Below are 16,107 nucleotides of genomic sequence, written 5' to 3'. Positions count from 1 at the left end.
TGAATGGATATAGGTACATATATTATATGGTGGTTGTGAAAAGATAGTTAACGCCTACTTGCAATTTATATTTCTCCGAAGCTTTAGGGTGAAATAATAAATTATTAGAAAAGTAAATAAATGTATTGACGTTTTTTTCTGCTCCATTTAATCCTGCCAGTAAAAACCATATAGATAAGAACCTGTATGTCACTATAATGTCACTGTAAAAAGAGCCCACTCATAACTATAACATTAACAGTGTTTCATTAAAAAATATTTATTTAAATTATTATAGCACTATTGAAAGCCAATAATCCTAAAGAAGAAAAGGAGGTAACTTAAGTACTCGTCAGATTTCGTTTAAATTTAATGAGACCACATGACAATCACTATCTTTCGATTAGAAAAGAATCATCAAAATTGATAGACCCCGATAAAAAGTTGACAAAAGCACACATAAAAAAAATAATCGACTCGAGATACTTCTTATTTTTTTAAAGTCGGTTAAAACGCTCTTGTGTGGCTAGTGACTTTCCAATGTATTAATTTCTGCGAATAAATTAAATATAATTATGTTAAAGTGACATAATATTAAAGAGATGCTAGCACGTAATAATTTTATTTTGACAAATATAATACAATAATAAATCATTCATTTATGGACTGGATTATTATTATGGTGACTATTTAGTTAAAACCATGTTTTGTTATAAAGATAATAGAGTAAAGACCTACTTGCATATCGTGTCGTTTCATCACGTCTATCAGGTAAAAAATACAATAATACCGAAATCATCAATAAAAAAAAATATTAACTTGTTGTACCTAATATCACTATAATACACACAAACATAAAACAAGGTATTTTGTATTTTTATAATAAGTACGTGATGAATGTTGCAACAATAATGCGCATTACAAAGTAACGCGGGTACTTAGTAACGTTTGTAATCATTAAACATAATATAGTTCTTTCAAAATCGTTTCAATAATCTGTGACGGTACTTTTAAATTAGACCTACATAAGAAAAAATATAAATCCTTTTGCAATTATCGGACTGTGAAGGAAATGCGCCCTAAATAACATAAAAGTTAAGAGGTTGGTTTCAATATGAATAAATTTACGCCACCGCCCCCACACCGGAATTACTCGATAACCAACGGCGCCTATGCTTTATAGTCCGTGACATCCGAAAATAGATCTATTGTCACACGATCTTGATATATAAGTATTGAGCAAAAAAAAACTATCCAGAAAAAAAAATCTAATTCACTAAATAAAAGAAAAGTATAAATAAACGACATAAAAATCACAACACTACACCACCAAAAAATATAAAATAAGTTAGCATTGAAACACGTTACAAATAAAAATTATAATATTTTTTAATTATAATATTTTCAGTTTCTACGCTTCAGCCTGTAATATCTCACTTCTGGTTATGAGTATCAAAATCATAAAGTTATGTCTTTATAGAACTAATATATATATGTATATAGATATATATGTATACAAAAAGTGTACATTAGACTATACGACTGAAGTAAAACTTCATTAGCTCAATCTAACTTTTATCTCCCTCTCAACTACCGTTTGCCTCGTTCGATCTTACTTTTCGTAACGCTCTCGTCACGAATTCAGTAGCTTACTCCTCAAGTCAAGCGTGCGTAAAGAATTACTTCATAAACGAGTGTGCTTTAGACCACAGGATTGAAGTAATATTTACGAAACGTAACTCTCTCACTTTCTATCTTCACTAACTTATTTCTTCCTCTCAACTCCCGTTCGCTTCGCCCGATCACACTTTTCGTAACGCTATCGTCACGCATTCACCAGCTTAATCCCCAAATCAAGCGTGAGTAAAGAGGTTTTACTTCATAAAGTTTATTTCAAAATTAACAAAAAATTACTTCGTTCGCGTTTTCAGTTATAACATTCGTAATTAGAACTTGGACGAAGCGAAGATATTTTATTTCCTTTTTGAAGATTCAAGCCAGATATAGAGCCTTCGTACAGATAATATGTTTTACGTTGGTTTTATTTCGGGAAAAGCCAATTATCTACATAACATATTAAGAACCGCGCACTTTATTCTGAGCAATGAACGGAGAGAACGTCCGTTACATTGCTGAATATGCGACAGATTTATCGCGGCTTGAGGTGATGTTACATCATATCGATATATGATGGAACGTAATAATTTTCCTTATATATTATTTCAGCTTACACGTCATACGAATTTCTTGACTAAAATTATTTATGAGTGTATAATTCATTTATATATATAATGCTCTCTTCACGCATTCACCAACTTATTCCACAAGTCAAGGCTGCGTAAAGAAGTTTTACTTCAAAAATTACTTAACAAATTATTTCACGAATATAAACTACTTATATTGTAGAATGGTGTCTTTGAAGACCTAATAGAATTTGCTTAGTGAAGGGTTATTGTACAAATTTAATAAAAATATAATTAATATCGATACGTGGGCTAAACGCACACAATACAACACTATGAGGTCGTCACCTGGGACGCGGGACGCGGGGTGCGCAGACTGGCGTCAGAGCGGCGGGCAGGTTACGATTTACTCTCAACCAACTCAGCAGAAACTCAGGCTGAGAGAAACGCTGATAATCCACATCTACAGTCGCTGCGTGAGAATTAAATCGAGATTACTATGACGTCGGTGACGTAACGTAGCTGCGTCTTCCTGTTAATTATCATAATACATTCTATCTGTGTTTTTACTTATTTGGGATATATAAAAAATGTATATGGAGACTATGACAAAAAATTATTCAAAAGAACTTTAATAGCTATTTTGCAGAAGTTTATTATTATTATATATTTTTTTGTTTTTTATTTAGATGAAGTTAGTTGTATTTAACATAATTTTTTCATGTTTTCGTTGCACTTAATACAACGGCCATTTTAAAATTTCTAATTTTCCGTTATTGTTTTATTAAATAATAATTATATTTATTTAAAGAAAATTCGAAAACATATATGATTAAAAATTTCTACTTTTTTTATTTTTCTCCCTGAAGTAAAAATAGTATTATAAACACTTGTATGTACTTACTGTTATGCAGTATTTTAGAACACAACCACAGAAGTATTACTAATGGATTAATAAAAAATCAGTAGTTTGTAATATATAGTGTGATTTTGTTAAGTGTGAGTCATGCAATAGAATTAATTACAAGAAACAATTTTGTACTTATGCCGTACAAGTGTGACATAATGACTTACTTTGACTACTTTATCGAAATTTTGGTAAAATATAATTTTAATTAAACTATTAATAACTTCTCTTCAAACTCATATTATAATTCTTTACAACATTTTTAATAAGTTTAATGTCTTTTTGTTTCAGATTCTTAAACGTCTTCAATAATAGTGGTCTGACTCTTTATAAAGAAACTCCACACTCAAGATTGAACAAATTGTTTTTCAGAGCAAAAATTGTGCGTCTGTGTAAAAATGACGATAATTGTATTTATTTTTTAACAAAAACAATAAAATGCGAGGAACTTAAAAAAGGACTACAGTGAAACTCAAAAAGTGCTTGTGACCTCGCGTACCTATTTATATGTTATTATCCATAAGTAAGGGACAGAAAAGTTATATGATAATATATATATTTTTTATTTTTTTTTTCATGATAATGTTAGTAAGGCTCATAAATCTTCTTCAATATAGGAATGGAGAACTTTGCCCAGCTCTGGGTCAATTACAAGCTGATTCAGTTCAAATATTACAATACGTACTCCAATTCTTTTAAATATTTTGAGCGGGCCAATTTTATTAAATTAAGATAGAAGTAATTTATACTATATATGAATGTTATTTATATTTTAAAATACAAATCGAGTACAACTTGCGTTGGCAAAATTAACTGAGGTGTTTCAATATTTAAAATTAAAACAAATTTGCAAAATAATAAACAAAACAACAAATTTGGTTTACGATTTCTTGTGATTTTATTATTATGACAATTATGCGAACTGCAAATACGCATCCTTGAATGAACTGTTACAAAAATGTAAAGCTAAAATGAAAATATTCAAGTAAGTTTATGTAATTCCAGTATCTTAATTTTAAACATATCGCGTATCAATGGCTTATTAAACAAGCTACATGTATCCTTAAATTGCTCAATATGAAATCAACATCAACATTCATAGAATGCACCTTTATATAACATTCTATTAGATTTATTGAATTTATTTGGACGAATATGTTCAAAAAGCGTGTACGAATGTGTCATTCAAATATTGAACGGTTTAGAGGAACGATAAGGTGTGGAACATGTTGATAAGATGCACAAACAAAGGCCATTATAGTCAGATCTCTAGTCCCAGATAATAAATGTTTTGAATAAGCTACACAACTAAGTGCAGTAGATACTAGTTGTTAGTGGCGAAGGCTATTGCGTTAAATTACTCGAGCAAAGCGAGTTCACTTTGTAAAATACCTCAGTGGACTGTTTGTGATAGATTTATCAAATAAGTGTTCAATTTAGTAAATTTAATGTAAGTCAATTCCGGTAATATTTGACGTCCACATATATGAATATTGGTGCACAAATTAACGTCTGTTAGGAACTTCTTTTTGATTATTTATAAGGTGTAGTTGTGTATCACTTATCCAGTAACCAAAAAGTAAGGTACATTTTGTGTTTTCGCTACCCATACCGCTTTGTTTCCGATAGCAAATAATATGTACAATACAGCTGACATTGGTGCTACATTTAACTTTTTAGTGGATGCCTATTTGAATGCTTCTTTTTATTCTTTATTTGAAAATAGTAATGCGGTATGTTATACTCAAACGCTATATTTATCTAGGTATATTTATACTTTGACTTAAAAACTTGGGACAACGGACGTTATAGAATCGTTGAAATTCATTTTAGAATCTTAAAATAGATAGGGAATTTGTAGTTTTTATTTAATATGCTTTTATTCGACTTAAAGTCACTTACTTTTTACGTAGTATTTGTTTTATATTTTGTGTAATTTATAGTAACCATTGCCAAAACAATCATTTATGTGTTAACAAAAAAATTTATGTGAAATCAATGTGTAACCATAATTATTCTTATATTAAATGACTAAGGAAACTTCTTATGAGAAGATTCTGAAATTAATATGAAGGATGACTTGCCGATTTTGGCGGTATCTCATAAACGTAGAACGTTAGTTAATTATTAATGTAATATGGTTGTTGATATGTCTAATATTAATTTAGATATAACGTAAGTTGTGTCTATGTCAGTCCATGTGGTCAATTAAGGATGGACAGAATTTAAATGTTTCACGTTCTTATTCAGACGTGAAACAATGCGTTATGGTTGTAATGTGCTTTTAATATTAAGATAGTGAGAAAAAATCATTTGTATAAATTTTTAAAAGATTTGATGATTTTCATAGCGCATAAAATTCATATAACCTAAAATTTATCGTAAAGGTAAATAAAATCCAATATTATATTATTAGTATTTTTGTAGACAATTCGTAAATGTATGCTATACACATGCTACGGCCTACGAAGAGTTAAAAAGGCTAGCGATACATCCAACATGATATAATATATTATGTATATGTTTTAAACGCGCTCAATAAATGTATAATTTAAAAAGAAATGTACAAATAATGTCCAGTACCATTTTTTTACATTATTTACTTCAATAATATTACCCATGATTTGTTATTATTATTATTATTAAAAGAATTTTATCGTTATTTTCTTGTATATATTTTAAGTTGATTAACTTAGAAATTCTTTGTTGTAACGACTTAATCCGTTATTTCAATTATTGTAAGACTTATACTATAATTTTTAAAATAGTAGACGTTAGAGCCTTGATTGATCTGCAATGCTTATAAGAACATGTAGATTGTAGTAATGATTATAATCAATTGCGCAGTATGCTCCGTGTTATGTGCGACGCTCTTGTGCAGTACGTACCTAATGCGCTAGTATAACTGTCATTGAAATGTTATATTTTTATATCGAAGAAGGCATTGTTTTTTATTTTAAGATCGGGGCACACACCGATATGTATAATTTATTTTGTAAAAACAATTTCGTTACAAATATATAATTTCTGCCTTTATTATGTTTATGACGTAATAATTTGTTTTTATTTTGGTTGCTTATTTTTAATGTATCAATTTTAAGATAAACTGTCAAAGAAATAAGTTAGGCAAAATATGTGTTTAAATGTAAATATATAGATGAAAACTTGTATGCAGAAATACATAATTCTTGTTTATGTATTAAATTTGATATTGTTTTCAAAATTTCATTGAGTGTATTATTTATTTGGTTTTTATTACTTCACAATACCAAAACCTCACAAGGTAAATACAGAGAAATTAGTACTTTTTATAATAACAATGTATAGAAACCCTTGTTATTTTAGAACTTAACTCTGGGGCAATGGGCTTATATGTAATAAAATAATATACTTAATAAAAAATATTTATTTCGTGACCAACTGAGACAACGGATTGATACTATATGGTCCACCATACGAATCACACTCCACCCCGTACAATAACTATCAATATTAGTCATAATTTAAATTAAAAAAAAAATCGTACGTAAAAATTCCGTACCTACAGCTTAATTATGAGAAAGCATATGTTTTCTGGCTGGCTATTATATCACTTCTTCTAGACTTCAAACTAGATTAGAGTTACAACTAACAATTATTCTAAGACACGGTCAAATGGACAGAAACTTTCAATTTATCATTATTTTCACAAAGCTGCACTCCATTGTCTAAGATTACATAATACAAACGGTTGCGTTACTACAAGATCAAATAGACCAGAATCAATTCACATCAGTTAAAAATAAAACTACAAATCAATTAATTTCAAACAATCACATTTCGCCTGTCGAACTTAAGGTCTAACTATTATCTATTAGATCCTCATACACCACAATAAAACAAGTAAATAAACGGACATGTTACACATAATTGTCATAAAGATACAGTTTTGTCTCAGGTGAAACAATTGTCTTAAGTTTGTTCGCCTATATAAATGTACAATTAAAATAATAGTTTAATGTGTAAAACATAAAAAAAACATTTAGTGCTTTGTAAAAAGAGCTTACGGGTCTTCACATTCGTCCACCATATCGCTAGGAGGTGATGGGAAATCAGGAGGTCCCCAATTAAGGTATAAGCTATCCGTGTAAACAGCCATACCAAATGAAAATAGTAACCTAAATGAAATAAAATGCTTTAGATACAATTATACTTAACTATTGTTTTCTAATGTTTACGCGAATACACTCATTATGATGATACAATTTTGTTGGTTTTGATCGCGGCCTAATAAGGAGGACTGCTCCCGTATCAATGGTTGCTGTAAAGTATCCGAAACGTCTGGCATCAAAAAAACTTAATACAAAACTTTTCCTTCCTCCTACATGGAGAAAGAGGCCTATGCCCAGCAGTGGGATGTTATAGCCTGAATCGTTAATTCCTAGACATGTCTAAATAAATAATAATTTCATACCATGCCAATCCAAATAAGAAATGCTTCATATAAAAGCTTTGTTTCTGTCTGTACCAAGGATCCCATGGTCCGCAGGGCACGGGTAACTCATTCATGTGAGGTGGACATCGAGCTGGTAAATAAAAAAACAAATCGTGAATTTAAGTGATTTATTGTTAAGTATTAATAATTGCCTGTTACAAATATTTACTTATTTATGATTTATGGTAAAACCGGGAGAGATGCCGCAGTGGGATAGATGCCTCATGTTCTAAAAACCTAACATCCCGAACTCACAAATAAAAATTAATCGCATAAGTAGGAGTCGAAGTCACCCCGTACCTCAGATATCCACAGATATTCGTGTGGCAAGGACGCGTTTGGATCGTGTGTGTAATTTTCTCCGTGGCGAAATTTACAAACACGTCAAAGTTTTAAAGGTTAATATTTAAGGTTGTATAATTTTATAAATAGTAATAAATTCCGTTATATTTTTTATCACGTCTATATACTGGGTGGTTGAGTCTGCATGTGTGAGTGTGTCTGTTGTAAATAGATGCTATTTTGTTTATAATTTATTTAAAAAATACGTGGGCATCTATCCCAATCGCAAAGGATAGTTGCCCTGATTTTTTGAGGTATAGGTGCCCTTAGGGGCATCTATCCCTTCATAGTAAGTTTATATGTATAATTTTTTTTTGTGTCTGTTATATTTTTTATGTATTTACGTATATTTATGTTTCGATGTTTTACTGATTCTAGCAGAACTATGCCACGAAAATATAAAAGAAAGGAAGAAATGCGAGCTCGAGTATGTTCTTGGACTATAGAAAACCTACGGTCAGCTTTCGATGAGAAAGTATGATTGTGCAATGTGCATGTTGACACTTGATATGAATATTTTAGACCAACAATTAAGAATTTATACTTTTGTTGAATAAATGCTTGTAGATATGGGAGAAAGTGATAGCGCGACGAATGAGAGAAGAATGTCAGAACCAATTTAGATTTATGCCGGGCCGGGGAACTACGGACGCCATATTTGCACTCCGCCAACTCTGCCAAAAAATATTGACTCGCACAAAAAGACTTACATATGGTGTTCGTGGATCTGGAAAAGGCATACGATAAGCCCCCGTAAGGTTCTGTGGTGGGCTATGAAAGGGAAAGGAGTGCCAGAGAAGTATGTACGATTCGTTCAGGCGATGTATGATAGAGCTAGCACCCACATCCGGTCCGAAGCCGGAGTAACTGGCAAGTTCAATGTGGCTGTAGGTTTGCACCAGGTGTCGGCTTTAAGCCCGTATTTATTCCTCCTAGTAATGGATGTTCTAACATCAGACATACAGGAGGAAGCACCCTGGTGTATGTTGTTTACTGACGACGTTGTTCTTGTCGGAGATAATGCTCTTGAGGTACAGAGTAGACTGGGAAAATGGCAGGAAAGACTGGAGGGCGCGGGATTGAGAATAAGTAGATCTAAAAACCGAGCACTTATTCTGCAATTTCAGCGGTTTGTCCAGTTTTTCTCATATTTCCTTGGAAGGTGTAACCCTACCAGTCTGCTCCGACTTCCGGTACTTTGGGTCATTAATATAAAATGACAGCACCATAGACCGTGACGTGAAAAATAGAATAAATGCGGGATGGATGAAATGGCGACAGGTCTCTGGAACAGCTTGTGATCCACGAATGCCCCTTAAACTTAAGGGTAAAATCTATAAAACGATCATAAGACCTGTCGTAATGTATGGATCAGAATGTTGGGCAACAAAAGTGACGGATGAAAGAAGAGTGCACGTAGCCGAGATGAGAATGCTAAGATGGATGTGTGGAGTAACGAGGAAAGATCGGATTAGAAATGAGTATATAAGAGGAAGTTTGAAAGTAGCACCCGTGACAGAGAAAATGAGGAGCAATAGGTTAGCATGGTATGGGCATGTAATGAGGAGGGATGAACGCTATGTTGGTAAAAGAATGTTAAGGATGAATGTCGAAGGGCAAAGAGCGATCGGCAGACCGAAAAAGTGGGATAAAGGCAGGAAGATGATGATGAATAAATGCTTGTAAAATTTAATTATATATATATATATATATATATATATATATATATATATATATATATATATATATATATATATATATATAATTTAGTTTTTAGTTAAACAAAGGCTCTAAAAATTTAATTAGGTATAATAATCAGTGTGATATAAAAATTATATTCTAATTATAACAATTAAAAGATATAAAAAAAACACAAAATTTTTTCATTGCTATGGCCAATGTTTATTGGAGACAATCGATGTTTTAGGAGTAGAACTAACCTAACCTAACCTAACATTTGGTTTGGGTTTTTCGTTTACACGGTTTAAAGGGCATCTATCCTACTCACTATTTTCATGGCGGGGCAACTATCCATATAGGTAGGCATCTATCCTCAAAAAAAAGGGTTCACGAAAAGCTAATTTCTGCTTAATCTGCATTGGCTAGGTTGAAAAAAAATAGTCATAATTCAACATAAAGGATTGAGCTAGCTACATTAATAAAAATTATTCGTATAAAAATCATATTTTTAAAATTAGGTGACTATTTCAAAAAGTGCGGCATCTATCCCGGTTTTACCCTATATGATTAAAATTTAAGTATTTTTAGCGTGTAGAGAATATAGAAATCATTATAAAAATGTTTGAAATTTTAATAATGTTCATAGACAATTATATACCTTATCAGTAATTCTTCCATTACATATTTTTGTTTTTATTTTAAAAATAATAAGTTACTTACATGGTTTATTTGCTAATTTTCTACTGTGTATTAATATGGAAAATCCTTTTCGAATGGTTAATAATCTTGATAACATAATGCTGTTTTTGTGTCAATCATTAAGTCAAGACATCTTTGAAAATTATTAATTTTTGAATAAAGTCATTTTGTCTTGTGCCAGCTATTGGATTGTTTTTGTCATATTTTATAGCGCATTTGTACTCGAGAAAGTATCAAGTGTGCAAACGAAATTTTAAGTTATAAATTTTTTTGGTATCTATAGCTAATAAAAAAGTATAAAAAAAACTCAAAGTTAAACTCAAACAACTATAAGAATAAAAAGGTCTTAGCGCTACAGTAGTGTCACTTGTTCTTGCGTTAGGAAGACAAAAAAGGTTTTATTTGCAAACAGTTGCTTATAGTTAATATATATAGTTATAAATAAGACGTTATCGTAAGAGGCAAATAAGGTAACCAATTTATTAATCTAAGGTAACGAATAAATATGCTAGCTACATTAAATATGTATACAAATAAATAAAATTGCAATGTCTGTTTGTAATATTAAAATAACTGCTTTTTACTAAATGCATGCCGATGTATACACGGTACATATAATATTTTTTTACAATTTTTGTCTGTCTGTTTGTTCCGGCTAATCTCTGAAATGGCTGGACCTATTTTGACGGAACTTTCACTGGCAGATAGCTGATGTAATAAGGAGTAATTTAGGCTTTTATTTTAGAAATTTATATATTTTATAACTGCGAACTGAACAACAACTTTTTTCTTAACTTCCACGCGGACGAACTCGCGGGCACAGCTATCATCATTTCAGCCTATTACATTCCACTGCTGGACATAGGCCTCCACAATTTCAAACAAAAATGGCGTGAACTCATGTGTGTTGCCCATGGTCACCACGCTGGCCAGGCGGGTTGGTGACCGCAGGGCTGGCTTTGTCGCACCGAAGACGCTGCTGCCCGTCTTCGGTTTTCGTATTTCAATGCCAGCAGTTGGATGGTTATCCCGCTATCGGTCAGCTTTATAAGTTCCTAGATGGTAGTGAAACATTGTTATCCTTTAGTCGCCTCTTACGACACCCATGGGAAGAGGGGGTGGCTATATTCTTTAATGCCGTAGCCACGCGGGTAGTAAATATATAAAATCAATAAGCGTAAATACGTCAATTTAATATATCACTGCATTTACTAATTTTGCCACACCGTGTAAAAATTGTAAAGCTAATGGTGTAATAAATTTCATCAGGAACAAAAATGACTAATTAAATAATTAATTATAGTAAATAGGCAGGGTTTTGTAAAAAATTTGAATACATTTCAGCATTTAATGTTGCTGGCAACTCATTCTATTATTTTATGCCAGAGCTGCTGCAAAATTTATCACTGGAGACAAGAGATGAAATGGTGCGGAATATTTAAACGACACATATATATAGGTGGATTGGGCGCTTGGATCCAACTTAATGGCCACCACGATCGCCTGACCTGTACCCTCTGGATTTTTTTTATTGAGGATGCATTAAAGAAAAAGTTTACAATTAAGCAGTGTCGACAGTAGAGTAGGCTATGCACGCCGTAACAAAAGATCATTTATAAGGCGATGCCGATCCTGCATTGCTACCATTTTTAACCGACTTCAAAAAGAGGAGGACGTATTATTATGGAGGTATTCGACCGTATATATATATCGTTTATGAACCGAATTTGATAATTCTTTTTTTGGTGGAAAGGAGATATCCCTAGTTTGGTACCATGATAAGGAAACCAGTATCTGATTATAGGATCCCAGAGAAATCGAAGGAAACTCTCGAAAATCCGCATAACCGATTTAGATTTTGATGATTTTTGAATTAATCGAAAGCCGATGTTTATCATGTGGTCACATTTAAATTTTTCATTTCATCGAAATCTGATTACAACTTTTGGAGTAATCTTTGATAATGCGTATTTACTTGACTATTTCTTCGTCTACCTACGTTGTATTACTTGTCGATATAATTGAAGTCGGTTTTTCTTCGTTTGCCTGCAAACACAATTATGAACATTTAGTTTGATGTAATAAATGCCATTAATCTGAATGAATAAATAAATGCATTTTTAGTATAAAAATCTTTGTTTTTTTATCCTAACTTTAAGTGACACAAATGCTAATGATACAAAACGAACTTACCGACCGTGATAAGTTCTTTCGCTCCTACAAAGTAATTTTGTTTGTCAAGCACTAATTGTTATACCTTTTTAGAAACTACACAGCATTTTTTTTAAATACTGGGCAATTCTAGTGCATTACATTTTTTTTTCCAAACAATGGTTAAGTCTTGACAAAAAGTAACGAATAAAAATAATAATAACTTGTTACGCTAATTTTCATGAGTTTAGAATAAATAATGCCTGAAATAGTAATTTCATTACACAACAACAACAAGTATTCCCGAGTAAAATAAAAAAGTACACTAAAATACCTTTAATATATTAAATTTATTGTAAAAATTATGACCAAATTACTAGTCGGGGTAGATTTTTTTTAAACAAAAATATTTACCTCTCACTTCAGCCTGTAATATCCCACAACTGGGCATAGGCCTCTTTCCCCATGTAGGAGGAGGATCAGAGCTTAATCCACCACGCTGCTCCAATTCGGGTTGGCGGATATATTCCCTACTACGAGTAACGATCGCTATCAGGTGTACATGATAACAACCGGGACCGACAGCTTAACGTGCTCTCCGAGGCACGGTGGGGAGACCCACAAGGACTGCACAAACACCAGGACCACGGCAAACATCTGCATGACCAATACAAATGTTTGTCATGTGCGGGGATCGAACTCGCAGCCGCCAGCGCAACAGGTACAATCCATGGCTGTAACCGTTGCGCCAACGCGGCAAAAATATTTACCTACAATATTTACAGTGTTGGCAACCCTGACAAAAAAAATACATTTGCTTGAATTTCGACATCAAGGCTCTACCCCCAGTTAACGGATTGTCCACTATTTACGACACACTAGAATATGTATAAATGTTAGTATTAAAATAATCTTATTTTTCATACCTATGCTGGATTGGTGTTACTTTTACTTATTGAAAAATAATTTTAATGGAAATAAAAATAATGTCGAAATAGATGATTTAATTCATTAATACTAACTTATAGGTGTAAAAATGCAAAATATTTGACGTCACACTAGGCGAGAGTTGGTGTGACAAGAATGGGGAAGGGGTCAAAAAATCATAAATTATTTGGAAAATCCAAAAGGACACGCCTCCAAGCACTACTCTTGATGAGTTTCCCTCAAATCTATTGTTTGCAGCCATAGATGTTTGCAGCTTATACTTACCATATTCGACCATACAAAGATGATAAGTTCAATTTGAGGTAGGGCACAGCATGAATTTCCTGCTCAAAATATGGAGCAGCCCGACTGGGGAAGTACCTCGACCTTACAGAAGATCACAGCTAAATAATACTGCTTTTAAGCAGTATTGTGTTCCTGTTGGTGAGTAAGGTGACCAGAGCTCCTGGGGGGATGGGGATTGGTTCGGCAACGCGCTTGCGATGCTTCTGGTGTTGCAGGCATCTATAAGCTACGGTAATCTCTTACCATCAGGTGAGCCGTACGCTTGTTTGCCGAACTAGTGATATAAAAAAAAAAAAAAATAGTTGAATTGATTCTTGCAATATGACAGATATCTCTGATTCATTCACATCACGATATTTTATTATTGTATAAACTAAACATATTTATTGTAAATAACTGAAGAATTTTTCAGCCTTCATATTCAATAGGCTTCTTAATTAATAATAATAATAATAATCTTTATTGGACACAATCATAAATTATACAATACAGATTACCCTGACTCCTGCACTAGTTTGCACTGTGTTGCAGAAGCCAGTATCCCTTTAATATATGTAATAACAAATTATGCCCTTAAGAACTAATTATTATCAATTCAATGGTACGAAAAAAATCAAAACTAGCTAACATTAACATTAATAATTTTAAATATTAGATGGAAAACATGTGCCATGTGTGTTTAATTGTTCACAATTTATTACTGTGTGTATGTGTTTGTGTCTGTATATATATCTGTGTATATCACGTCAGTCAATGGTTATTGTTTAACTGTTATTAAAACATTCTCTGTAGCGTTGTAATCCAAGCATTTTAACCAAGCAAGTAATTTTTCCTTTAATCTATAGTTATTTCCTTAGTTTATTTTATTAATAGTCTCCTGACATAAAATAATTGTGTATGCAAACTAAAATAAAACCGGCTTCAATTACATCGACAAGTACACGAAAAAAAGTAAATACGCGTTATCAAATACTCAACAATTAGTCATCAGCTTCCGATTAACTAAGAATCATCGAAATCGGTAAACCCGGTGAAAAGTTATGCGGTATAATACAACGTAGGTCGACGAAAACATGGTCAAGTAAATACGCATTATTAGATATAACTCGAAAAGTACTTGTCCGATCTCAATTAAATTTAAATGCGACTAGATGACACGCAACACCTTTCGACTAAAAAAAAAAACATTGGATTTTGTCCACCCAGTCTAGAGTTCTAAGGTAACATACATTAAAAAAATACAATGGAATTGAGAACCTCCTCCTTTTTTTGGAAGTCGGTTAAAAACAGCTTAATTTTTCAAGTGGTTCTCGAGTACTTTTGCTGTCATCTAAAATGTACATTTAAAATGTTGAAGTCCATCATAATATAATTGTTTGTGCTATAATATAATAGCCGTTTTTCGTTTAAATGTATTCGTCGTTGACGTTGATACCTCGTTCCCACCAGTCCAAGGTCTTTAAGACATCCATTGGTAAACAGTTTCGGTGATATTACATCTCCTTGTCTTACCCCACGTCGCGGTCGGCGAAAAATGTCATCGTCGCCGTGTCGTTCATACATCTCAGTACATCGATATGTAATCTGTCAATATGGATATCTCTGCAGATAATCCAGGACAACCCAGGTCTCGTCAGAGTCAAAGGCTTTCTCGTACTCCACAAATGCCATACACAGCGGCTAATTATATTCTTGTCTTTTGTATAATCTGCCGAATATATTTCGCTTCAGCCTGTAATATCCCACTGCTGGACATACCACGCTGCTCAAATGCGGATTCATTCCCTACTATGAATAACGACCGCTATCAGGTGTACATGATAGGTAACAACACGGACCGACGGTTTAACGTGCTCTCCGAGGCACAATGGAGAGACCCACAAAGACCACAGAGACATCTATATGGCCAATAAAAATGTTTGTCATGTGGGGGAATCGAACCCGCAACCGCCACAAACCAGTGCTGTGACAGTTGCGCTAACGCCCCCCCACCAGTCACTCTCGGTATGAATTTAGACAAAACGGAAGTTATGTTTAACAAATAAGTCATACCGTGACCGGTATCGGTAGATGGCAGGCTTCGTCGAGTCTTTACTTCGAAGATTCCGCAATCCTTGAAGGTAAAAGTCTTCGAGCAATGTGTCTGTTTTAACATACAGTGCCGAGACGTGCACACTGACGAGGAGACTAGTACACAAATTTAAAGTCGCTCGACGTGCGTCGAACGGGCTATGCTTGGGGTCGGTATAGCTAAAATTAGGGTAGAGGGAGTGTATATGAGCTACTATTTTTTGTTATCTAATTCGTATCAATTTTAAAATTCGGTGTCATTTTACAGTAAGGACGTGATTTAACGCTAAAATGTGGGACAGCTTCAACTGCTGGTCTCTCCAATGACACGCAACTGAGCTCGGTCTTCAGTTCTCGACTTCTAACTTCTTCCAACCACTTCGCATATA

At 33.0% G+C, this 16,107-nt stretch overlaps 2 protein-coding genes across 2 annotated transcripts in view; one reads left to right on the top strand and one right to left on the bottom strand.

The window, feature by feature from the left end:
• The window catches only part of LOC123655307 (forkhead box protein O), a 90,687-nt gene extending 86,729 nt beyond the window's left edge, over positions 1-3,958 (top strand). Inside the window, exon 9 of the mRNA XM_045591118.1 lies at positions 3,361-3,958. The gene's annotated coding sequence lies outside the window, so the exon portion shown is untranslated. The remainder of the gene's footprint in view (positions 1-3,360) is intronic.
• A 3,150-nt stretch (positions 3,959-7,108) lies between these two features.
• On the bottom strand, positions 7,109-7,617 carry LOC123655305. The gene is made up of 2 exons (XM_045591117.1): positions 7,523-7,617; positions 7,109-7,226 (listed from the first exon to the last, which is right to left on the bottom strand). The coding sequence occupies exons 1-2, from the start codon at positions 7,615-7,617 to the stop codon at positions 7,112-7,114; spliced, it is 210 nt and encodes a 69-aa protein (XP_045447073.1). The 3' UTR covers positions 7,109-7,111.
• Positions 7,618-16,107: the final 8,490 nt, after the last annotated feature.

The sequence above is a fragment of the Melitaea cinxia genome, chromosome 7 (genome assembly GCF_905220565.1).
Source record: "Melitaea cinxia chromosome 7, ilMelCinx1.1, whole genome shotgun sequence".
Lineage (NCBI taxonomy): Eukaryota > Metazoa > Arthropoda > Insecta > Lepidoptera > Nymphalidae > Melitaea > Melitaea cinxia.
The sequence above is the reverse complement of the archived record's forward strand: the minus strand, read 5'-3'. Positions and strand labels throughout refer to the sequence as shown.